The following is a 25,177-nucleotide window of genomic DNA, read 5'->3' as shown; positions in this document are numbered from 1 at the left end:
TTGTTCATCAAGAGTGCTAGCCAAATGGTTTCAGTGAGATGTGGAAGAAAATGGCCGAGTTTCTGGAGATGCTTAAAACCCAGTTAATCTGGGACAATGGCAGTCCAATGAGGTCACTGGTTTTGCAGAGGTTGTCCCTTGAACGAACCCGACATGTGAGCCATCCCCAAAGACTAGGGGAGTTCAGATCTGTATCCAAACTTTATCACGTGGCCTCGTGTCTGTAATGGACGATCACAAAACTGGATACTGAACACCCATGAATTTTGGAGGAGTTCAGATCCGTACTCAAGTTTAGTAGATTGGGCCCCTCCACATTTTAAGTGTCTTAGTAACTGGGCGTACAACTCCTAATCATTCGAGAGACTGCAGAAGAGTCCCGAGTGTCATACGCAGGTCGGTCTTCATGGACTGATGGAGTCCGAGTTATAAGCACGTGCAACGTATATGAACCATGTGGGTTCTGGGATGATAATGGGATCCCTGTTTTGTGCTCTGTTCAGTTCTTCATTCAAATTTTGTTCTGACGCCAGTGCCGACAGAGCCCTGGCACGTTAAAAACATTGCTCAGAAAACTCGCTGTGCATTTAGCTATTAGAAGAAATGTCGCCACAAGCGGCTGAGTGATTTATAGTCTGGATAAAGCACTTTTCATTGGTTTCTCGTTTCCCATTTTATTTCATGACAAACTACTTTCTTTTGCTTTAATCAAAAGGGAACAAACAACCCACAGACCCAATGATAAATTACTTGGGGAAGCCTTCGGTTTTGTAGGTGTAGAAATTTGTGGCATTTTCCTCTCATTTTTAGATCTGCAGGATCATTTTTAGATCTGAGGAAAGCTGAAGTTGGCAGAGCGGATGGGGAATATTTAGAGGGAGTGGACTTCTGCCCTGTCTTCCAGAGATGTTTTGAGGTTTACCTAATGAAGGATTCGGCAATAGGAAGTTCTCCGAATTTCTGGGTGCTTATTCAAAACACCAATCTTCCTAGTGTTCATCTATCGCTGATTAAAAGGAGCTCTGGAGTGTGTAGCAATAGAACTAATGCAACTGGGTATTATGGGGCCCTATCCTGAGAGGTGGTAGAAAGAAATGTAACTCCCGCCAAGTCCTCTCTCTCTGTCTTCTGATGTAAAGTAGACCCTGATTTCGGAAACTATCAGTGTTGAAGAAAGTACTTAGGCATGTGCTTAACTTTAGCTTGTGCATAAGTACTTTCCTGAATAACTCTGCGCTTAAGCATATGCTTAAGTACCAGAAATGGGTCCCTAATTGCTAAACTCAAATCAACAGGTGTGTGCATGTCCCTCGGCCTGCGCCGCTTCCAAAAGCTCCCATTGGCTGGGAACAGCAAACTGCGGCCACTGGGACCTGAGGGGTTCTGTGCCTGCGGACGCTCCAAGTAAACAAAACATCCCGACCTGCCAGTGGCTTACCCTGATGGGCTGGGAACCAAAGTTTGCCACCCCCTTGAAATATAGGGTCGGCTTATGAAAGGGTCCAACCGTTTTTGCCATTTTTACCTATCCATCTTGGGGGTCGGCTTATAAACGAACGGACTAATGAACGAGTATACACGGTAATTGTTTCATAGCATTTCCATGCATAATCAGTCAAAATCCACTTTGTGCCTTGATTAATTGAACATTTATAATATCTTTATCTATACCCTCCTGTTTGGGTGATTTCTGGGGCGAATATAGAGAAAACATTCCATAAATGACACGTCTAAAATACTCAGCTCACAGCCATGTCCGAGCGCTTAGATTCCTAAGAGAGGCTCTGGGATGTGACATCTTAGTGAACTCTCCCATCTGACTCCTTCCGATGAGTAACAAAACACAGAACAATCAATGTGAATAAACAGCAACGGCCATCAAAGCCTAGGACGATCCGAGTTTCTAGGGCTGTGTGTTCGGGATGTCTCTCTTACATAGGCACAGTTTCAGAAGACTGAATGTGGAGAGCTCATTAGAATGCGTCTGTTGGCATAACTCCCCTACCCAAGGGAGTCAGTTGGCAGTGGATGGACTATTCCATGTGGAGCGTGGCCTGGTTAATGAAGCCAGAGGTTGGGTTCATTGTGCCTTGTATTGAGCATGGTGCAAATCAGCGACACGCTGCTTGCCTAAAATGAGTCCAAATCCGAAATGAGGCTGTTCTCTGGCAGGGGAAGGCAGCATGGACCACTTGAGATTATCAAAGGCAGAGAGGAATCAGATCAGGCAGGCCTCCAGAGAAGGTGAGCATGGCCCCTGCCACCACCCGTCCCAGATTGCTGCCGGGGAAGAAGGTCTCCCCTAATGATCCGGGCAGGACGAGAAGACTGAATCGTTGAGGCCATGCCCCCGGCGTCTTCATCCCGCTGAGGGGAGAGTGGGCCACCACGACCTATCCCCCCACCAACTGCATGCTGTTGAATGGAGTGCGGGTCCCATCACCTGTAGATGTCTGTTGCCAGGATGGAGATGAGAGGCCGTTGGCCACCAGCCACTTCCCACCAAGTCTCCTTGCTGTGGGCAGGGCAGGGCATCGGGGAGCAGGCTGTCCTCAGACCCCAGTGCATCATCAGTGAGGTGAAATATTTATGGCTCTGCCACGCTGCGCGCAGTTTGTTTCAGGCCGGGCTCTCTTGCTGCCAGCTCTTTGCATCCGTGGCCCACTTGGGAAGAGCCACTTTTATTTTTTATAGATGATAACGGGACCGGAATGGTTGTGCTGCCGAGCCCGGGACTGACCTGCTTGCTGGAACCGAGTCCATGTAGTGTAGGGCCGCCGCCCACAACGTCTCTCTTAACGCTAGAGGTTTGAGGTGCAGTTAACACAAAGAACAGGCAGGTTTTTATTTCCCCATGTGGGACATGTACATTCTGCCCCCAGGTCCTGAGCCAGTTGGGAAGAGCTGGGGAAGTTCTCCTCTCTGCTGTGTCTTTCGGCTCTTCGGGGAGCATTATTCAGGATTTCCAATTGAGCCTCTTTTTATTGGGCCATCTGTATCCTGTCACAGGCCGTCTCACGGTAAAGCCCCAATACCAAATGGGCTCTCATTGATTTCAAATGATTTGCAATTAGAGTAGCTGTCTGGACACACTGCAGTTGGGAAGGCGTTTGCCTGCAGCGGCCACGGCAGTCGTATGATTTCTCACTTCGCTCGGACTTGTCATTATTCACACCAGAGAACTCGAAGCAGAAGTTTCTCTCCCTCCCCTGCCTTGGTGCAGAAGTTGCACCCTGTAGAGTGGGGGTTGAATGCACAAGTCACTCTCCCATACCAAGAACACAGGCTGGCACTAGCCACTTGCAATAGCTGGCCCTAGAGATTTCCAGCATAGCACAGAGTGGGGACCCCCTGTCTCTCCGCGCACAGGTATTGGAGCAGGACTCAGGGTGAAACTTAAAGGACTTACCGGTACGCCGGAGTCCTGAGTAGGGGGCGGGGCCTCAATCGGAAGAGGCGGGCCTTTAAATCAAGATTTAAAGGGCCCGGGGCTCTGGCTGTAATAGTGGCGTCTGGGAGCCCCAAGCCCTTTAAATCACCCCAGAGCTACCAGCTGCAGAGGCGGCTGGGAGCCCCGGGGCTTGGGGGCAATTTAAGGGGCCCGGGGCTCCTACCGCAGCAGAGCCCTTTAAATCGCTGCCCGATCCCTGCTGCCGGAGCCCCTGGGGTAGCGGCGGTGGCCTGGGTCTCCGGCAGTCATGTAAAGTGCCCGGGGCTCCCAGCCGCCACTACTGCAGCGGACCCCTGGGCCCTTTAATTTGCTGCCCGAGCCCTGGGACTCCTGGCCGCCTCCGCTACCTGGGGGCTCCGGCAGTGGGGCTCTGGCGGCAATTTAAAGGGCCTGGGGCTCTGGCTGCTGGCAGGAGCCCCAGGCCCTTTAAATCGCTGGCCTGGGGAAGCCGGTCCCGTCTGGCGCACCGGCTCTTGCCGGTACATTGTACCGGCCCGTACTGGCTTACTTTCACCTCTGGCAGGACTGACCCTTGTCCACCCGTCCCGTAATGCCCTGTCCACTCCTCATTTTTCACTGGGCTCTGTCCTATCCTGGAGAACACTTAAAATCCCAAACTCATTTGGGGTTGTTGTCCACTGATAGCTCCTCAGTGGCCTACGTGACCTGCCTCTGCCGGCCCCCTTCCGATTCCTGTGGGACTGGTGCCCACGTGACGCAAGCTGCTGCCGCAGTTGGCACAAACCGGTCCCCTTGGTGGCGCTCTTGCAAGAGAGGTCGGGGGTTGAATGGGCGTGGGGATTGCACTGCCTGCCCTGCCCCTAGGGGGTAGCCTGCCAGGTCAGGGTAGAGAGCAAAGGGCTTAGTAGGGGAAACTGCTGTCCATGCTGTACCTGCTCTGTGGATAAATGCAGCGTGGGGCTTGTCCCAGAGGTGCCAGGGAACTGCCTGTGGAGAGTTGAGTAACACCCCCGGTGCTGACCTGAAGCCAAACTGCCAGTTGAATGCTCTAGGGGGCCCCTCCTTGCCCCAGCTGTCTCTAAATAATTGGAGGGGATCAGACTCCTCCTCCTCACCGGCGCCAACCCTACAGTGGGGTGGCCCAAACCCTCAAACTTGCCTGGCTTCTCCCAGTCCCACCCAGTGGTGCAGTTCCCCTCCCCTGCCCTTTCTTTTAGGCCTTTGCCGGGGGCAGTGCGACACCGGAGTGAGAGAGTGTTTCTCTCCGCGTGCTGGCTGCAGAGACAGAAATCCTTCTCCTCCCCCACCCACCTCTGGCTCTACTGCTTTTGCCAGCTAAATCCGTGCCTCTCTTCGCTCCCTAAACCTGCCTCCCAGCCAAAGCTATTTGAAAGGTTTCCCAGTAGAGCCAGGCATTCAGCTGGAGGTTGGGACTGCATGGCCAAGAGCCGCATGCTCCATGCACCCACAGAACCGCTTTGTATGCACACACATGACGATGGCGCAGAGAGGTTCAGACCTCAGCAGAAAGACAACAGGCTGTTTGGCATCTGACAGCGGAGCCGGGGAAGAACCACAACTGTCGCATGCTTGCTTCTTTGCTGCAATCCTTCATTATTATTTTTGTGATGGGGCTGGTTAATCTTTGACATGTCACGTGGCAGCTTTAAGGGGGAAAAGACAGGCAGTGGAAGACAATAGCCAATCAGCTGGAGACTGGCAGAGTCCCTGGCCTAATGGCTTGAGTGCAGAACTGAGAGCCAGATGCTCCTTGGAACCCACACAGTCTGTCTCGTGTGCATGCTGTTCCCCATGCATGCGTATGTGTGGGTCGTGCAACTGACTGGATGGTTGGGCCCGGAGTTCTGTTCCAGACTCTTCCACTGCTTGCTACGAGACCATGGGCAACTCACTTTGTCTCTTAGGCCATGTCTACACTATGAGCGCTACCGTAGCCACAGCTGCAGCACTGTAGTGCCGTAGTATAGATGCTTCCTACAGTGACATAAGGGTTTTTTCCGTCATTGTCGTTCATCCGGCTGCCAGAGCAGTGGTAGCTAGATGGACGGACGCATTCTTCCCTTGACCCAGCCATGTCTACACCAGGGGTTAGGTCAGTATAGCCGCAGCCCCCGGGAGTGAATTTTTCCCACCCCTGAGTGACACAGCTCTCAATTTTAAGTGTAGACCAGGACTTTGTGTTTTCCCTTTCGCAAAATGGGGTTAGCAGTAACAGAAGGGCAGTATGGGTTAATTAGTCAATGTGCATAAAAGGCATTGAGAGCCTTGAATGAAAGCGTCTGTATCAAAGCAAAGTATGATTATTATTATTATTCAGTATGAATATGAGCTACCACAGAGCCTGTCTGAATCCCAGAAGCAGTAGGCAGTAACTGACCATACACTGTGTTCTCCGTAAGCCAGATTCTTAAATCTTCACCAAGGGGAAACTCCCACGGAGCTTCGCCTGCATGCAGACTCCCTTCTGCTGGCTCTACATTTCCCAGCACTGCATTACAGCGATGTCTGGAGGCGAGGAGCACAGGAGAGGCAGGGGCATATAAAGGGGTGTAAAGGACTATAGAGAAAGTGAAGGGGACTTGATCACAGTCTGGAATAGAAGTTTCATAAGAGGGGGTTTTTCAGTCTAGCAGACAAAGGTCTAAGAAGAGCCAATGGCTGGAAGGTGACACTAGACAAATGCAGACTGGAAAAAAGCCCTGGCTTGACCAAAAAAAAAGCTCTGGTTTGATTTAGTTGGGGTTGGTCCTGCTTTGAGCAGGAGGATGGACTAGATACCCGGCAAGCTGGTGCTTGGGGTGGCAGCTTGTAGGAGGCGGCATTCCGACCAATCCTAGGGCGGCACGGCCGCTTTTGTTGTTGTTGTTGTTGTTCCGCTCCGGCCGCCCTGTCCGGGGCGTCGTCATGGAGGACAGGAGCACCCTGCAGCAAGCCCGGCAGGGCAGCCCGCATCCTTCCCTCCCTGCAGGGGGCACAGTGGAAGGGGTGACATGGCAGTGCCCCGCGGAAGCCCTGGCCGACTCCCTTCTCTCTCTCCCCCCGCTCCCTCCCACTGCCCCCGCTAGCCGAGGCACATCTGCAGGGCAGGGAGGACCCCGGGCTCCGGCCACGCCACAGGTTTTTGTTTTTTTTTTTGCTTGGGGAGGCCAGAAAGCCAGAGCCGGCCCTGCTCCCGAGGTCCCTTCCAACCCTGGTATTCTATGAGTCTATGAAAGGTGCGAGTTTGTAACCGCGAGGGCAGTTCTCCATTGGAACCCTTCCCCAAGGGAGGTGGTGGGTTCTCCATCACTGGACATTTTAGAATCAAGATTGGATTCTTTTCTAAAAGATCTGCTGTAGCTGAAACCAGTGAATTAATTCAGGGAAACTTTATGGCCTGTGTTACACAGAGGGTCATGCTACATGATCCCAGAGTTACTTTTGCCCTGATGATCTAGGAATCCATGTTTCAGTCAGGTTTCTAACAGACTTCCTGCCATTTGCTGTGATGATTCACCATTCCTGATTCCCTATTTTTAATTTAAGCACCTGCTTAAAATCGTGCAGTTGCTTTTAACAGCTACTCTTGGGTTTAATACAAGATGTGTGAAGAGCCCAGCAGGGCTGCGTATTATTTGCAGACTCGTAGCAAGCGGAGAGGGAAAAGACCTGTTACACCATCTAGTCTGTCCCTCTGCCATTGCAAGCTTGTTCCCTTCACCACTGGATGCTCCCCTGTGTTTTGTGCTGTCCATTTAAAAATATCTTTGTGTTGGAGCTTCTGCTGCTTTTCTCAGGGCAAGGGCTCTCATCCTGGGGGGTCTTGGACAGGTGTCAGGACCACACCACCCTTCTCATAGGGCTAAGTGGGGAAGGAGCTCCAGGTTGGATTGTAGAATGGAAAAGGGTAGGAACTCTGGTTTAGGATCTTGTTGTCCAGTCTAACAGACTGGATATAACCCCTTGTGGCATCCCAAAAGATTCTTCTGGCTTGGTGTTTACAACCTTCGAATGTGTGTGGAGGGTCCTCTCTTCTCCTCTAAGCTACCGCAGATCTGAGCTATTCCTATGCACGGTGACTAATCTTTTGCCATCAGTTGCTCCAAACCCTTAAACGCTTTTATTTCTCTTCCCCTGAATTCCTTCCAGTTCATTGACATGTTGATGGTATTGAGGTGCCCAGAACTCAATGCGGGGTTGCAGGGCCCCTGCTCCTCCCTGAAGCCTAAGGCAAGTCCTGGTCTCTCTTTGAGACGTGATACATCTGCTCATGAAAGCCCATAGATAGGTGCTGGAGAATTAAGCAGAGGGACATGGGTGATAATTGCTCAGAGACGTGTCGCTCCTAGGACAGCAGTGCTGGATTTAGTTGTCCTATCTTTCACATTGCTGTTTAATCTGATCTGGCAATACATTGCTATTTAGGGACCCCTAATTCTCCCTGGCCTCAGAAAGCCATCTTTCCTAACCCTGAACCCGCAAGGATGGGTTGTCCACTGGAATCCTGACTGAGAACTCGGTTGCCAGCGGTATCAATGACTACTGGAGAAGAAAATGGGATGGCTGGTGGTTTGCCAAGTGGTGATCACATGTTCAGAACGTCATGCGACACAAGGGTAGTTCTTGCCCCAGCAGGCTGACAGTCAGACACAGAGTGGATAAGGCACATTGGGAGCAGATGTTCTGAACTAGCTCACGTCACCTCACCTGTAACATTGCGTACGGAGTGCGTCAGTGTTTGTGGGTTTTGTGATGAACTGAGCGGTTCTCCCTTGGGTAACTGAGAGCCTCAGTAGCACTGTCGTGAGCAGGACAGGGCGGTGACCTGGTTCTGCATGCTGTCCAGGTGGTATTTTAACGATGGACAGTCATTGTTTTCCTGTGGTTGATTTTGATTTTTCACAACAGTTCCATGGGGCTCGCTGCCTTGATGTGGGACCCACTGCGTGAGCCACTTCTGGGGCAAAGCAGCTCCACTGTATTGCACATGGACTTGGCTCTTCTCTTATTAATGATCCCATGAAGCGGCATTGCTACAAATAACCTACCTGGCTTCCTTCCCTTTGCCTGTGCAGGAGGGAGACTCGTTTGGAGCCATGGAGAAGGTCTGCAGGCAACTGACCTACCACCTCAGCCCTCACTCGCAGTGGAGACGCCAAGGGATCATGAAGAGGAAGCCTCAGTCCTGGTGAGTCAGCTTCTGAAAGCCGTGCGGGTTGTTTGTTTGACATTTCCTCCCGCCCTCCCGCCGGGTGCTTCCAGACGCGTTGGTGTCACTTTAAGGTCGGAATGGAAGGCAATCGCTTCTGCCGCGGTGATTGGCGTTTGTGGGATGGTAGCTGGAAGTAAGCAGGGAGCAGAGATTGTTTCCCCAGAATCAAATGTATTCATCGTCTCAGCTGCTCCCGGCAACACTAATCTGTCTGTGCCACAGTATGTGTGCGTTGACTCACCCCGTCCCTTTAGGCACAGGTGTTAGGCCTCTTATGCTCCTGGGTAGCTTTAACTTCTGTGGGTTGGACTAGATGACCTCCTGAGGTCCCTTCCAACCCTGATGTTCTATGAAATGCGATGCTTTAATACGGACGGTCGGTGGGCTCTGCAGGACGCTGCCCAGTTATCTCCCTTGCAGATGACGACAATTCTCTTTGGTTATGGACTAGTGGCTTGATTCTGCACGGCACAGATGTGGAGTGTTGCACTTGTAAACACGGGGTAAAAAGGGAGGAACAGGTGAGCTCATGGGAACCCGACCCTGCACTGAGGAGTGTGCTGGCCACTAGCTTGCTCTTGCCTAGTAATAGGAGTGAGACCTACGTGGGGAGCGTAGAAATAAGGGCCTTATTAGCATGATGAGGATTATGCTTACCCCAGATCTCCTCCAGCATACCTAGTCACAGACCTGGTTCACGTTATGCAGGGACTTGGGGGGATGCAGCCTTAATTGCTATGATGCTGATGTGTGAATTCATCTTTGCAACACTAGACAGACCTCCTGGGGCTTAAATCTGCCAGGCCAGTTGGTGTAACATATCTGAATTAATCGACTGCACTGGGGATCTAGCAAGAAGGGCTTTAGGATGGGATTTTCAAAAGCAACAAAGGGACTTAAGTACCCAACTCGTAGTGAAAGTCCAATGGGAATTGGGTGCTTAACTCTCGATGAATCTCACTCTTGTTAAAGCAGTGTTTGCATATGAGGGTGCAACCCTCTCCCTTTCTAAATCTCTAGCCCTTCCCCCTTGTCCGTTTTGTACTCATTGTCAGGGAAGGCTGCATGAAACTTCCACAGATGGATAAATCCTTAGCTGACAACTGTTGTATTCCCCATCAGAGTCTATGGTGTAATGGGATGATCAGAGACAACACCAATTTGTCCAGGCTAGACTTTCTGCTCTGGCAGTTAACGTACAAGCGCACCGGCTGTGTTGTTGTGAGACATCCTGGCTTTGTGATGATCTGCATAAAGGGAATTGTGGGATTAAAAACAGCCCAGGGGAAGGGGAGGAAAACATCTAGTTAAAATGAACCATCTTAACCCCTCCCCCCAAACTCCTCAAAAAAACCAGCATCCCTGCTCTGGGCGTGTCCCAGAACTCTGCAGCCTAGAAGCACGTGGCTAAGGCAGCATTGACAGAAATCCAGTCTGCCCGGCATGGCTGATGCGGCGTCTCCGGTAAGGTCAGTATCAAGTGCGTGCTGTCTCCAGGCCGTCGATGGCTTGTTTCTTTCTTTTCCAAGGGCGCAGGTTCAGGTATTGCCATCTCCTGACACAATTAAAAGCCCTACCAGTCAGCTCAGCACTAAGGTCTGCTTCAGCGGCTCTTCCACTGGAGCCACCCTGTGGCAGCTCTAGCTTGAGTGTGCAGGTAGGCGGGGGCATTGCTCAGGGAGTGCTGCGGTTGGCTGGCTGCTCCCTGAAATCCCCCTGTTGCTGCGTCTCCTTTGGGGCCCCCTGCTGGGACGTGCGCTGAATAGCTTGAGGCACTGGAGCAGCTAGCTACAAGAGCCGTGCCATTCTGTCGACAATGGAGAATGGTGCCGAGCATGAGGATGAAGGTAAATGTGTTTTACTCTGATTTTATGCTCCCATTTTTCTAGGTAGGGCAGAACCCCTGCTGCAGCCACCTGCCAGGAAAAGGTTCAACTTCTAATATAAACTCATTTAATTCCTGGGGGTGGCGCTACACCTTGGAAACATTTGAGCTAGTTTAGAGGCCTTTTTTCACATGCCGAATCATTAATATAAGCCTCCAGGCATCAACGGGGCAGGGGATGGCACCAGCCCATCATGTATTGAGTGCCCGATGGGTTTGTTAGCAAGGGAATTGGTTCTCTGCTTTTCCCTTTCGCTCGCTCATGTGGAGGAGGGAAGCTACTTCTCCTATTCATCTCCTCTTTCTCCAGCTTGGAGAAAAGCAATAAGTCATCCTCCTCCGCGCTGGAAATGGCCATTATGAGAGATTCACGGGGAAGTCTGCCATGCCTCGACATACCTCGATCCATCATGTAATCTCCTGTATTTAGAGGATCCCACCAGCTGGGGTATCTCCTGGCAGTCACTGATTATTGCATGATGGGGTTTCTTGTGCCTGTGTTGGAGTGGAGCGGCTCGGTAACAATTCGTGGATACAGTCTATTAATATAGTGGTTTCGTTTAATAGCGAGGTTGTCAGGAAAAACAAGCAGGAAAGGGAACAGTGGCACAAGATAAGCCACTCCTCAGGAAGCTCCTAAGGGCCACTGAGAGCCGATACCCCAATGATGAGCTTTGAAGGTTCACCCTCTTAGCTCCCGCCAACGTACAGCAGGGACGAAGTCCGGGAAAGTGCAGGGGAACTCTGTCTGGTTTAAAAGGACTCTCTCAAGAGGGGAGGGGTTGTTTGGAGGGACCAGACTTCTACACAGGGGACGGTAAGCCTGTAGGGAAGATAGCCGTGTGTGCCGACTGTTTGTGGTTTGAAAAATCCTCTCTGAATGTTTTGTTGCCCCTGTGAAAACAAGCACTCCCTTGGTTGTAAGAAGGCCGTTTTGTCACTGGATACCGCTGGTCACAGGGGAGAAATGCAGGTGTCTGAACTCAGTCAGATCAGCAGGGTCAGCACGATTGATACCCAGAGTGCTCTAGCCCGAGGCCCACTCTGAGAGGGGGAGAACTGTGGAGTTCTGCCCAGGAGAGGCAAAGGCCTGAGGCGGGTGGTGCACACACAGAGAGACTAGGAAAGGGACAGAGGTGCAGCGAGCTCCGTAACTCTGGGAGCGCCTTCCTCTGACAGGCCCCTGGCCTAGCAGGGACACTGGCCTCCTCTGGTACGACAAGTCCCGTATTTTTGTGATCCTGATGGGTGCTGACATAAATGGCACAGCTCTTCCTTGCACGGCACACAGAGCATTGCTTTCATGCTGCGTACGCCAAGTAGCAGAGGTTGAGTGGGACAGGATTCAGCCGTGGAATCTCTTGCTATTACTAATTCTGTATCATAGGCCTTGCCGAACAGCATACCTGTGTGCAGCGCTGTCCCCTTGACTGATTGCTAATCACTGCTAACGACTGACTAATGACACGGTGTATTCATTACTGGCTCTTTGCATTGTGGTTGTAGCTGTGTTGGTCTCAAGTTCTTAGAGAGGGTGGGTGAGGTAATGTCTTTTATTGGACCAACTGTGGTTGGTGAAAGAGACCAGCTTTTGAACCCCACAGAGCTCTTCTTCAGCAGCTAACAAATTAGTCCTGCTCTTCTGCAGCAGGGTGATCTGAGTTCTAGCCCTGCTGAGGGGGTGAACTTCTGCTGAGCTGTAATGTGCTTCGCAGTGACTGCAAAAAGCAGGTCCAATAAAAGGCTAAATCAGGGGTCGGCAACCTTTCAGAAGTGCTGTGCCGAGTCTTCATTTATTCACTCTAATGTAAGGTTGTGCGTGCCAGTAATACATTTTAATGTTTTTAGAAGGTCTCTTTCTCTAAGTCTATAATATATAACTAAACTATTGTTGTATGTAAAGTAAATAAGGTTTTTAAAATGTTTAAGAAGCTTCATTTAAAATTAAATTAAAATGCAGAGCACTCCCAGACCGGTGGCCAGGACCCAGGCAGTCTGAGTGCCACTGAAAATCAGCTCGTGTGCCGCCTTTGGCACACGTGCCATAGGTTGCCTATCCCCGGGCTAAATAATCCTGTCATGCAACAGATGTTTGCCTCGGCCTCCATCCTAGCTGTTTGCCAGGGGTGTGTGTTATTGATTGGCAATGTTCCATTCTTTGTCTCGGTGTTATGTTTTATGCGTGTTTGTTTTTATTTTGTAAAGAAAGGGAAGGTGACAGTAGCTACAGGAGTCAGAGTTATAATCATCGTTATATGATATCAACTTGGGGCCCCCAGTGTGATCATGTCCCTGTTGTAACAGGTGCAGTACAAACAAGGGCGGCTCTAACTTTTTTGCTGCCCCAAGCAGCAAAATAAAGTGCCCCCCCCCCGAGCCCCCGCCGAGCGCCGCACCGCGCAACCCCCCAGCGCCGCCCCCCCGCCGAGCGCTGCGCCACCGGAGCCCACCCCCCCCAGCTGATTGCCACCGGAACCCCCCCCCCCCCGCGCGCTGCGCCCGCGCCACCCCCCCGCCAAGCCCCCCCCCCCACCGGAGCGCCCCCCCACGGAATGCCACACTGCGTTCCCCCCGCCGCCCCTTACCAGGTGCCGCCCCAAGCATGTGCTTGGTTGCCTGGTGCCTGGAGCCGGCCCTGAGTACAAACACATAGTAAGAGACAGTCCCTGTTCCAAAAAAGCTTCTGATTGAAATACACAAGACAGACAAAGGGTGGGAGAGGAAGCAGGCACAGAGAGATTAAATGACTTACCCACAGCCAGATAGCACATCAGTGGCAGAGAATCAGCATTAGAACCCATGTCTCTCCTGAGATTTGTCCTTCTGCCCTAACCACTAACATTGTCGCTGGTAGTCCAGCGACAAATGCTTTAGCAATGGCTCAGATTGGGAAGTAGAACACCTGCCGTTTCACATGACTGTTGTTCTAGGATTTTTAAGCACAGCGTGTAATTAAAAAATTGGACTGATTTGTATTAGCTATTAGATAAGCAAAACCGTGGCAGATCGGCGCACCTCGTGCTCGGAGATCTGCTCTGCTGGTTTTAATAAAAGAGCAGGGCAGGAGCACCCAATTGAGTTGTTTACTGCAGGTCACATCCCACTGGGTGTTCTCAGCACATGGTGCAACGTGGTAAATGGGGAGCACGGTTGTTGGTATATCCTAATTTTTTTTCCAATTAGAGGAGGAAATGACCACCCCTTGCCATCCTATTAGGATGTAATTAAAACTGTACTGCTGTGGCAGTGGGGAACTCTTCAGGGCTGAAGAGTCTTAAGAAACTCTGTAAAACAGATTTTAAAAGGTCCATTTTGTGCCATTCTCTCTCTTTAATGATCAGTTCTCTCTCTGCGTGTGTGTTTTTCCCCCCCAGAGACCTAACTGACTTTAGCTCGGAGCCCTGTCGTAAGACTCTACTTTCTCCTTTGGAAGAAGCGAGAAATAGTTCAGGTTTTTGATAATCATAATGGCAAAGAGCTGAGCTTCATCCATAACGTAAGTCCAGTTATGGCCATGTACTTGAGGCAGTACTGGGATGAGGTCCGTATCCTGTACACCCTATCACACAGCTAAAACCTGACAAACGAGGGCTATCCTGGCTGTAATAATTAAAGAATACCTGGCCCTTCGCATTAGAGTGGTGGCGTGAGCCTTTCTGTCCTACAGCTCAGGTAGATTCCCCCTGTGCTTTGATCGGGTCGAACGATTTTCTTTTCTCTCCATCCTGAGCTGGAGTGTGCTGTTAAACCGCTGCAGTGTTGCACAGCTGGGTGAAGTGATCCATACGCTTCTGCATACATTGACTTCCTCCTTAGGGGCTCCCAGGTGCTTAATTATTAAATATACCTGTGTGTACAGTAATGTGCTCTGAGCTGGTTAGGGCTGTGCGCGCCTATAGAGGATTTCATTATTAAAACAATAAAGCACTGAGGGGCAGTTTTCCTCTCTCCCTCGCTACTCAGACTAGCTGGTCCCAATAACTCTCTGACATTGAATTTATGGACTCTATTTCCTGGCTGCCGCCATCCACAATCCTACAATTCTTCACTTTGCTGCACTTCAACTTAATTAGCAGTTGGCTCCAAACGACACAGAAATGGGTCTTGAGAACCTGTATTTGCATAAATCTTTTTGCAGGTTAATGAACTTTGTCATAGTGGAGTAATGAGCAGAAGTCCTTTTGGTCTGTCACAGAATTGGAGGGGAGCTTTGGATAGACTCTGTATGCTGAGATGAAATTGAACCCTAAATAAAACACGCGGGCCTGTAGGAATAGCTAGTTTGTTTTCCTGTTCTTTGTGCTTTTCACACTGCATCCGGTTCTGCTGCTTTTCTTCTCCCCTTCTGGTCTTCGTTTGCAGAGCCCAACATGGCCAATAATCGTATGATTCTGGGCTTTGTAAAACTCCCCTCTCTCTTTCTCAGCAAAGCCACTGGCACGTTTTTCTCTGCTCCTCAGTCCTTTTTGCAATGTGTGGTGATACAAGTTTCCTTTGGGGAGAAGTTGCATCCTCCATTATTAATGGGCTTGACAATTAGGAAAGGCCCTCATCAGGAAATTATTTATTTTTATTTACGAAATCTTAATCTCCTGATGCCCTGTTCATGCTGCCATCGAAATGGCTTTACCAGCAATGTTTAAACTAGGTGACCCCGAAATAAACTCTGGAGCTGAAAATCCCAAACTTTAGGGGATTCAGGTTTGGAATCCATCTCCAAATTCCAATCTCTCCCTTATCACCCATGGGCAGAATCAGCCCTTGAAACCCAGTAACCCCGGTCTTTGGTGTGACAGAGATCCAGATCGTAATACAGTAGAATGGTGTTGGGTCTGTCTTTGGCTTAAACACAATTGTTGCTAGCACTGTTCTAGGTTAGTATCCTGACCCAGGGTGGGATTGCCTTTTGTTCTGAGTACTGCATTCTACCACTGTGGGGGTTACTGTATAACCTGCTTCAGCAGCCCTGGCTCTTGACCAAGAGTAAAGAGTCCTCTCCATGTTTTCCAAGGTAAACCTAGAACTAGGCCTAGAACTGTGATGGTGACGCCAATGGATTCACTCATAGTGCAGGCAGAGCCACAGGGACCATTGTTTGTTGAAGGAAAAAGCATGGGAGAAGGCTTCGTTGTGCTGTGCGTGTTCTCCTTGTGTTCCAATGGCAAGTCAATAACATATCAATTATTTACAAAAACGCACCCTGGCTCTGTCACAGCAATTAGCAAACAAACTGCCTGTTTTGACAGCAGTATGAAAGTAAAGGATGGTCGTCCCCGGAGTCGACTGATTCAGTGTATCTACTGCACAAATGGAGCAATGAAAGGATCCATTTGTTCCTGCCACGAGCAAGCATCCCTTGGAATGCGTGTCTGATTTTCTGTTTTCTCTCTCTCTGCTGTTGTGATGTCTCTTTCCCAGAGGAGCTATACAAAGGACCGTTTTCCATGTTGTCATCTATTGGACCACCCACCATATCTGGGATGTGGTGGGAAACCCGGGGATGGGAAGCATCTTACTACCCACAGCGAGTGGAGGGAGCGGGGATGGTTTGTGGCCCAACAGTGTTCAAAACTGACCGTGCACAGTATAAACCATTGCTATCAGTGCAGGGGAGCGGGGGTACTCAGTGGTTTGAGCATTGGCCTGCTTAAACCCAGGGTTGTGAGTTCAATCCTTGAGGGGGCCACTTAGGGATCTGGGGCAAAATCAGTACTTGGTCTTGCTAGTGAAGGCAGGGGGCTGGACTTGATGACCTTTCAGGGTATCTTCCAGTTCTATGAGATCGGTATATCTCCATATATTATTATTATTAACAATAACACCTCCCTCTGATATAGAGCTCTTCTCCATAAATCCCAAAGCGCTATACAAAGGAGGTCAGTATCATCAGTCTGTTTTGCCGATGTGGGAACTGAAATGATGCGACTTCCCCAAAATCACTCAGCCCGTCAGTGGCAGAGCCAGGAGTAGGGCCCATGTCTCTGCAGGACCAGTCCAGTGCTCCGTCCACTAGGCAACACGGCCTCTCTAATGGTGGTGAAGACATAAAATGCTTTTCACGAATTAGTCATTATGACACCCTCTCAGGCAGGTAGGTGCTATACCGATATTCCAGATCGGGGAAACTGAGGCACGGAGAAGGTGACTTTTCTAAGGTGTCACAGCACGTCAGGGTCAGAGCTCAGAATAGAACCTTAGGGAGTTCTCGGAGTCCATTCACCTGATCACACCACAAGAAAATGCCCCTTTCCCATGTTCTGCTTGAATGTCTAGGAAAAGCAGGGGAATGAGATCTCAAAAGCCTCTGGCAGAGAAAGGGAGTCAGGAAGTTAAAGCCAAGGGGCAATGCCCAGATATCGGGGGTCCCAATATTACTATATTTCCTGAGCCGTTGAGGCCAGATTATCTATACTTGAGAGACTGCAGGCAACATGACACCACTGACCTGCAGGTTTTTCCTCAGTGGCACTCCGGCGAAGGTGGAGCTGCAAACTGGAGCATGTCCTGACTTGATTCTGGAAGGTGTTGCCCCCATGGCTGTTAAATCCATTTATCCATCACTTCCCCCCCTTTGGGACGAGGCTGACATTTGGCTTCCTGCAAGCCGTGCTGTGTTTTGGGCTGCAGTTGGATATCTCTCTCTCTCTAACCCCACAGCTGGTTTACCTGCCCCTCGTAGGGCAGCTGCTCGACAGAGGAGCCACTCCAGGGTACCCTTTGGACAGTGGATTCACTCCCTAGAGAGGGTATATTCAGACATCAGCCATTAACTGAGGCAACATCAAGTCCTATGGAAAGGGTTGATCACAGAGCTGTGCGGTTGGGTTCTGCCGGAAACCAAGTGTCTCAGTATTTGTAGCTGTTTTTTTTTTTTTATAGCCCTTTCGGACTTTGGGGTGTGCGTGTCATTTATGAAGCCAAAATAACCATGAGATCAGGTATTGTCACCATATCGACACCATCCAGGGACTGAAATCTCCTGAGAAGGCTGGATCATTCATTAGTTGAGACCGGTAAATGGCTTTTGACTCATTTAAAAATAAAACCCCGAAGCTTGAGAAACATAAACACGAAAATTAGAACCCATACGTATATGTTGCTTATATCGGCTATTTCTTGTGGACCCCTTTTCCATCTCCTCATAGACAATGCTTCATAGGCTGCATTTTATCCATCTGCCTGAGTATCTTAGTAGCTTTTTCCAAAGTGGACCGTCACGGTGATATCTGAGTTACAAGAGACATAGGGCCTGATTCTCCTCTGACACCTGCTTTATGCAATCATTATTAATTGATTACAGTTGAGTTACTCCCAACTTGCACTGACGTGAGATCAGAAACAGACCAGTAGTAGGTGGGCAGTATTGTATACTGTGAAACGGATGAATTCTTCAGGTTAGCTGTCATTAAAGCAACAGCACCAAAATGGGAGGTTTATAAACAGAAAGTTTTATCTGCTCTGTGGAAGTCATGTACCGTCTGCACCTGTCCTTGTGATGCCATAAAGCAAGACTTCCCTCTGAGAGCCCTGCATGGGTATGCACGCTGCAAAAAAGAAAAAGTGTGAAAATTCCCTTCCTTAAAGGTCTGCCGAGTAAAATACGTCACCTGCTAGGATGAGATCCATGTGTCAACTTAACTCATTAGGACAAACTTGCTGGCTTGAAGCTGTTCCTGCCTCTCACTGCCATTTCTGAGTGATGTAGTCACAGTCTGGAGACAATAAAACTACTTCTACTGCCTAAGATGTGATGGATTTTCCTTTTTCTTTCCCTCTCCCCTCACCCCTTGCAATATTAGTCTTGTAAAATTTTCAGGCTGCAGCCTGTCTAATGTTCATTCGTCCTCTCTCTCTCTGGGGATGAATTCTGTATAATATCTGGCAAATGAAGTCCAAATTCGAAAGGTGTAAATACAGAGCCAGACATCACCTGCTGCTGCTACCATCTGATTTGCAGATACTGGGAGCTCCTAAAAGATCCCTTCTTTTAATCAGAGGGGGAGGGGTCTGAGCACATGTTTCAGATACGGGAAGCTTGCTTTTAGTTTCCTACATGACGATTCATGACAGTTAATGTATATTTTGGTTTTTTTCTCTGTTTCCCCACTAATTATGGGAACCGTACAGGCGGCGGATGCCTTTGTGGGATGCTAATGGGCTGTAGCTAATGTTACTGGAAAGTACTTCCTTAATTAGAATGCTGTATCTTTATGATAATGGTGCGTTCCTATGTCCTGCCTGTCAGGGATGTGCCTGCTAATGCTCTGACTCATAACTGCCTGGGTAATACGTACATTGTGATTGGCAGCATGGCTTCATCAAATGGTATCATTTATCTGGGCCCATGACTGTGCCTGTCGGCTGTGACTGTGATTTTGTTTACACTACAGCTGGTTAGATGCGTTGGGAGGGCCAGGAGGAGTGTAACTGATCCCTGCAATCCAGAATAGCGGGGCGTCCGTTGTAGGGGAAGGAGCTGGAAACGTGCTAAAATCAGCTCTCTCTGGGTGTTAGTTTAATCTCTCACTGTAATTAAAACACTGGCCTAGCTAGAGGATTAAGATGCATCCAGAATACCGCAGTAATGGGTGAGTTACAAACAGAGGCGGCTCTATGTATTTTGCCGCCCCAAGCACGGCAGTCAGGCGGCTTTCAGCAGCGCGCCTGCGGGCGGTCTGCCGGTCCCGCGCCTTTGGCGTACCCACCGCTTGGTGTGCTGGTGCCTGCAGCCGCCCCTGGTTACAAATGCCTGGACTGATTATCTTAAAATTAGTCAATCCTATTCCCTCGCGGCGCAGTCCTGCCTCCACTTAAGTTTTGCCACTAATTCAGTGGGTGCTGGACTGGGCCTATTGTGAGGTACAGTCATGAAAAGGATTCAAGACCTGTTTTTTGTGGAGTGGTCAGTACCTCTGTGAAAAGATCCTTTTCTTTAACACAGACCTGTTTCAATCTCGGGTGCTGACATGAAGGGACCTCCATACGTCACCTGAGGCCGTGGCATCCCTCTGGCTTGCTAGTGCAGACTTAAATTATGGAAGGAGGTTCTCTGGGTTGGGAACCTTTCTGTAGCCTGGGAGATGTACAAAGCCCATTTGCCTCCCTTTCAAAGACGGCTGCAGTAGATGCATTGAATGGCACATGGCATTCTGGTAGCCCCTTCCATCCCAACATCTTGAAGCACATGAATTAAGACCCACAACAGGCCCGGGAGGTAGCCAGGATCCTAGGGTGATGAGAGTTTTGGAAATCCCTAGGTACATAAATATTATTATTCCCATTTCACAGCTAGGTAAAATGAGGCTCAGAGAAGTTAAGTGACTGGGCCAAGATAAAACCACCAGGAATAGAACCCAGGAGTCCTGACTCCTATTCCCCTTTATTTTAACTGTTCTTTGTTGAATGGACCCTGTCTGACTTACTGGCCGACGGGACTGTTGCGCTCTGGGGCGGGCACCTGGAGTGAAGCTTTACAATGGGACAACCAGTCTGACTGGCTGCCGTCTTCGCTGCGCATCAGGAGTGAAAACCCACTTGGCTACAGCTCCCCCAGAGGGCCGGCCGGGCAAAACCAGAACAGCCTGCTTCCCAAACTGTACCTTCCCAGCCTGATTCTCAGCTACACCAGGGCCCTGTTAGTTGCACCATGAAAAGGCCTTAGGGTGGGCAGAAACAGTCGGCGCAGAAGCCTGGCTGGTGGTGGGCTGGCATCAGGGAGCTGTGCTAGCCTTAGCCCCCAGCACAGCGGGGAGGTGGATTAGGGACGCTGCAGGGGCCTGGCCTGAGTGCTCTGCACTAGTTATTTTCTGCTTTCTAGGGGACATGGGGAGCAGGGTGTAAGTTAGAGCAGCTCTTAGGCCTTCACACACAGCCCTAGAAACCAGGGAGTGCAAAAGTGGCTAAAAGCTGCCTTTGGCCCCCCACCCCGAGTGCAAGAAGAGAGTCAGTGAGAATCAGGCTGGCTCCCTTCAGTTCACTGCAAGGGACTGAGCGGTGTTATTTGCAAGCTGTTTCATCTCCTATTGCAAATGAGTTGGGTGGTCACAGTCTGCTGGTGTCCACGGTGCAGGAAATGCTCCTTGGCAATTTCAGCAGAGATGCGAAGAGGCTAATTACCTACTTGCCATGTTGTAGCTGGGTGGTTCTCATTTGATGGTGGCCTAGGCCTGCCTTGGCCAGTTGGTTCTGGAACTGTCCAGAAATGCTGGCACTTCTCAGAGAGAGACGGTTCCACACACACTTATTGAACTCTGCGGAGTGTTCTAGAAATCCGGGGGGCTGTCACTGGTCTCACGATGGCTCTCTTCCGAAACACGGTGGATAATTACAATGGGAAATTGCTTTTGTAGTCTGCCCACTCAGCTATGGCTGTAGGTGATGATAGGAAGAGAAGGATGAGGGTACAGGACAGAGAAAACTGGGTCAGTGTTTGAGTCAGACCTGTCATGGTGGGGCTGTGATAATGTTCACTGGCTGCCTATAGCACATGAGAGAGGAAGAGTCTGTACTCCTGAGGGCATTCTGCGCCAAAAATGTTTAAATTCTGCGCATAATATTATTTTTTAAATTTGCAAGTTTTATTTGTCTATAAATAAATGCAGAGGCTCCAGCATGGCAGTGGGGAGCACAGGCCACTGGTTGGGGTGTCCCCAACCCTGCGGTGATGTACTTCTCTGCCGGCTGCTGTGGGTGCCTGAAACGATGTACCTGCACAGCAAGGGAGTGGTGTGTGACTGCTCTTGCAGCTTCCCTGTCAGAAAGTCATTTTTCTGCGGGGAAGCCAAGAAATCTGCATGGGACATGAATTCTGTGCACACATAGTGGCACAGAAGTCCCCCAGGAGTACGTCTGGGACTCAGATCAGCCGCAGTGGCTGAAGAAGAGTTCTGTGGAGCTCAAAAGCTTTCTCTTTCACCAAAAGAAGTTGGTCCGATAAAAAATATTACCTCATACACCTTATCTCTCTCTGAAACATTGTCTAAGGCAAACACACACAACTTCATGGGCCTGATGCAAAGCCCATTGAAGCAGGTGAAAAGGCTACCATTGGCTTCAGTGGGCTTTGGATCAGTCTTTCTGTCTGAATGCGGGGGAAGGCAAATCCTTTTTTGGTTTCTAAATCCCCATCAAGCTTAAGAACTCACTGCACTGGTTGAAAACATTGCACTGTCCCATGGGAAACATTTTCAGCTGCTCTTTCCCATTCCGCCTTGTTTACTAAGCCCTTGTTGCGAATTCATCTTCTGTTTTCTTGACTATTCCCAGGGACAGTGTCAAATTATTGTCAGCTCCACAATTTGGAGATTTTGTTTAAAACAAATGACAATGGGGTGGGGAGGTACGGCAAATTCCAATTGTTTTAAAAGTCAGTACAAATGTATTTTGGGGGTTCTTTGAATTTATTTCAAAATTCTCCTGCCCAGTTGTGACCCCGCCAGGACTGTGCAAGTGTCTGAAACCAGAAAGTGAAATGAATTAGCAGCAAAGGTGAAACTGGCTCCCAACAGAATGGAGTGAAGTAGGAAAAGTAAAGGAACCGTGTAAATGGTTCACAGTCAGTTGGAGTTTTAAGAGGGTGTTAAGCTACAGTGAATTTTTTTATATGTTTTAGTTTTGAGTTTCATATAAGGGCTGCAGCTGGTAGTGCTCAGTACGACGCTGGGGTGAGGCGAATGTCAACTGTGGAATGAAATCTATTCCTAGGCGGACGATGGGAATGTGGCTGACAATGAGAATGCAGGGGGAAGATGGGCCCTTTGCCATTTCTCATCATAATGTCATGGGGGGCGGGAAATGTCGACCAGACATTTCCTCCTGAGTATCCTTGCCCAACCCTCCCACAGCCATATACATAAAATCTTTTCAAACTGCTACTTGGCTGGTTCCCAGAACCAGGGCGGGATCCTGTGCACATTAAGGGAGGGATGTGCCTTCATGGGGCAGCTTGCAGGATCAGGGCATTGAAGGAAAACAGCACTGTTGGTGCTTGACTCTCTTAACACCTGGATTTTAAGTTCTGTGGGTTGCGTGTGTAACCCACACGCCTCCTGGGTATGGTGTTCTGTCCCATCTAGTGGCACCAAGACCACTTAGAGAGAGAGTTAAATGAGTCTGCTCTACGGCCTTTGGTAACAGGCAGTTGGCTTTTAGCTCATGTGGTAGAGGCTCATGCACTAAGCTCCAGAGATCCCCGGTTCGATCCCACCTGCCGCCAACCGGGGTCTGTCGGCGTTACACATGCCCTTCCCAAGAATAGCCCCTCATTGAAGAAGATGCATGCTCACTTAGAATGGCTCTCTGCCTGTGGTTTATATGCTGCATGTGTTGAATATATACACAGAACATGATTTCTGTGAGGTTCACAGGTTTTTATATTTGGCCTGTGGATTCCAACTGTTTTTTTCAATTTGTCTGATCCACCCTGGAACTCCATGAGCCAAAGCCTGCTGTCCTTACTCAGGCAAAACTTCCATTGACACCCAGGAGAGGTTCCCCCAAATTAGGACTTGAGAATTAGGCCCCAGGAGGTGTAATCCACAAACCACTATGTAGGCTGTAAATCCACATGAGTTTCTTTAAGTGGGAGGGTAGAGTTACTCCCCCCACTTCTTATTCGTAATGGGTAACATCCACTTTCCCTGTGCAGAACGTCAATTCAAAGCTTGTGCATCACTGCTGGTTTAAGAGGGATTGAAGCAGTGCACAAACCTTGTATTGACTCTGCGCAGGGAAGGTAGATTTCACCCAGTGAAAACTTAGAAAACAAATAAAAGGAAGTTCTTCTTCACATAGCGCACAGTCAACCTGTGGAACTCCTTGCCTGAGGAGGCTGTGAAGGCTAGGACTATAACGGTTTAAAAGAGAAATGGATAAATTCATGGAGGTTAAGTCCATTAATGGCTATTGGCCAGGATGGGTAAGGAATGGTGTCCCTAGACTCTGTTTGTGAGAGGGTGGTGATGGATGGCAGGAGAGAAATCACTTGATCATTACCTGTTAGGTTCATTCCCTCTGGGGCACCTGTCATTGGTCACTGTTGGCAGATAGGATACTGGGCTGAATGGACCTTGGTCTGACCCAGTATGGCCATTCTTATGCTTATGCTCTTCTGACATTTCTTGCTATTCTGTTGCCTTGATTACCCCTCCTCCCCCCCTCAAAACTAATCCATCCCTTATGGGCAGCCAACACATTTCTGTGGTTTATAGACCAGTTCCTTCCTTCAGTGCAGTCCATAAACTCTTTGCTGTTTAGTTACACTAGTTCGCTCGGCTAAATTCCAATTTAAACAGGGTTTTCTTTCATCTCCACTTAACAAACAATGCCATTCAGCAGCGAAAATGAATCCCTAATGTAGTATGTATTAATCTGGAGCGGCATTCCATAGAAATGTTACTTTTGGACGAACGAACTTCATGTTTTTCACTCGGCAGAACGTTCTCCTTATTTGCCAGGCCGACTGTTTGTTCCATTTAATCAAAGTCCTTGACACCCAAGAACAGAAAGTCAGAATGGCCATGAACTGGAAACTTAAGTTGCAGTGTTTAAAGAATATTGGCCAGCCCGGCTGTCACGTACATTTGTGTCACCTCAGTGACTTCAGAGGGGTTGTATGGAGGTAACTAAACAGAATAAGCTCCCAGCCGGTCTGTAAAGAGGCATGACTCCATCGGGAACTGCTGGGCGCGCAGCACTTTCGAAAATCAGGTCTTTCTTTAGGAACCTAGTTATGGTCTCAGGAGTCTAACTTTAGGCATCTGTTTTCTTTAAAATCTTGCCAATAATTTTGAAACGAGAAATGTTCTTTTAACATGCTCAGGCTAATGTACAGCAGGGGAAAAGAACCTAGAAAGTGTGTGTGTGGTGTAGTTTTTTCTCGATGAATTATACATTATGGAAAGGGCACTGGTGAGTGGTAGGAGCTATTAGATCGTGGAATAGCTTCCAAGGTAGTTGTTGGAAGCCCTATCATTTGAGTTATTTATTAGTGAATTAGACAAAGCACTCCAGGGTTCACACTTTAGGCAACAGGCCTGAATTGGACTGGGTAAGGGGCTGGCCAACATGACCTAACATGCCTCTGATTTCTGTGATTCTGTGAGCAACTTTGTATAATTTTAAAATGAAAAAACAGTAAGAGGACACTGTTACGTCTGGGAGTTGTTATCTGGAGGACTCAGGAGTAGAGAGTCCTGGCTCTGGGAGATAGCATTGGCTGTCCAGTGATTATAGCAGCATACTGAGGAGCCGGACCGTGGGGGTCTGTTTTTGGCTCTGCCACAGACTTATGAGATCTGGGGAAGGCATCTCACTTCTCAGAACCTTAGTTTCCTCATTTGTTAGTCCCACCTTTGTGAAGCGCTGTGAGATCTACAGATGAAAAGGGCTCTCTCCCCTTATGCATGCTGATTGCTGGTTCTTCTCCTCGCAGGGCATTAGGAGCTCTGCTCAAACTCTGAGATTTGGTAAGAAGGCACCCGCCGCACTGGAAGATCTCTGCAATTGCTCTTGATGTTGGCTCAGTGTTACCAGTGAGTGCCAGGCCTCACCCCTGTAGAACCCCCCAACTTGCAAGTGACTTTTTGAACTAATAGTCACTGACTATGCTGCAAAGGGAAGGCAGGTTGGCAGCCTCGCACAGCTGGTCTTTTGGCTCGTCAATTGAGCC

General features: G+C 49.3%; 1 protein-coding gene across 1 annotated transcript in view; it reads left to right on the top strand.

Moving 5' to 3' along the window:
- The window catches only part of LRRC75A (leucine rich repeat containing 75A), a 177,786-nt gene that overhangs the window by 100,510 nt on the left and 52,099 nt on the right, over positions 1-25,177 (top strand). Inside the window, exon 3 of the mRNA XM_034752954.1 lies at positions 8,488-8,600. Within this exon, the coding sequence (XP_034608845.1) occupies positions 8,488-8,600 (113 nt within the window). The remainder of the gene's footprint in view (positions 1-8,487; positions 8,601-25,177) is intronic.

This window comes from Trachemys scripta, chromosome 18 (genome assembly GCF_013100865.1).
Source record: "Trachemys scripta elegans isolate TJP31775 chromosome 18, CAS_Tse_1.0, whole genome shotgun sequence".
Lineage (NCBI taxonomy): Eukaryota > Metazoa > Chordata > Testudines > Emydidae > Trachemys > Trachemys scripta.
The sequence above is the reverse complement of the archived record's forward strand: the minus strand, read 5'-3'. Positions and strand labels throughout refer to the sequence as shown.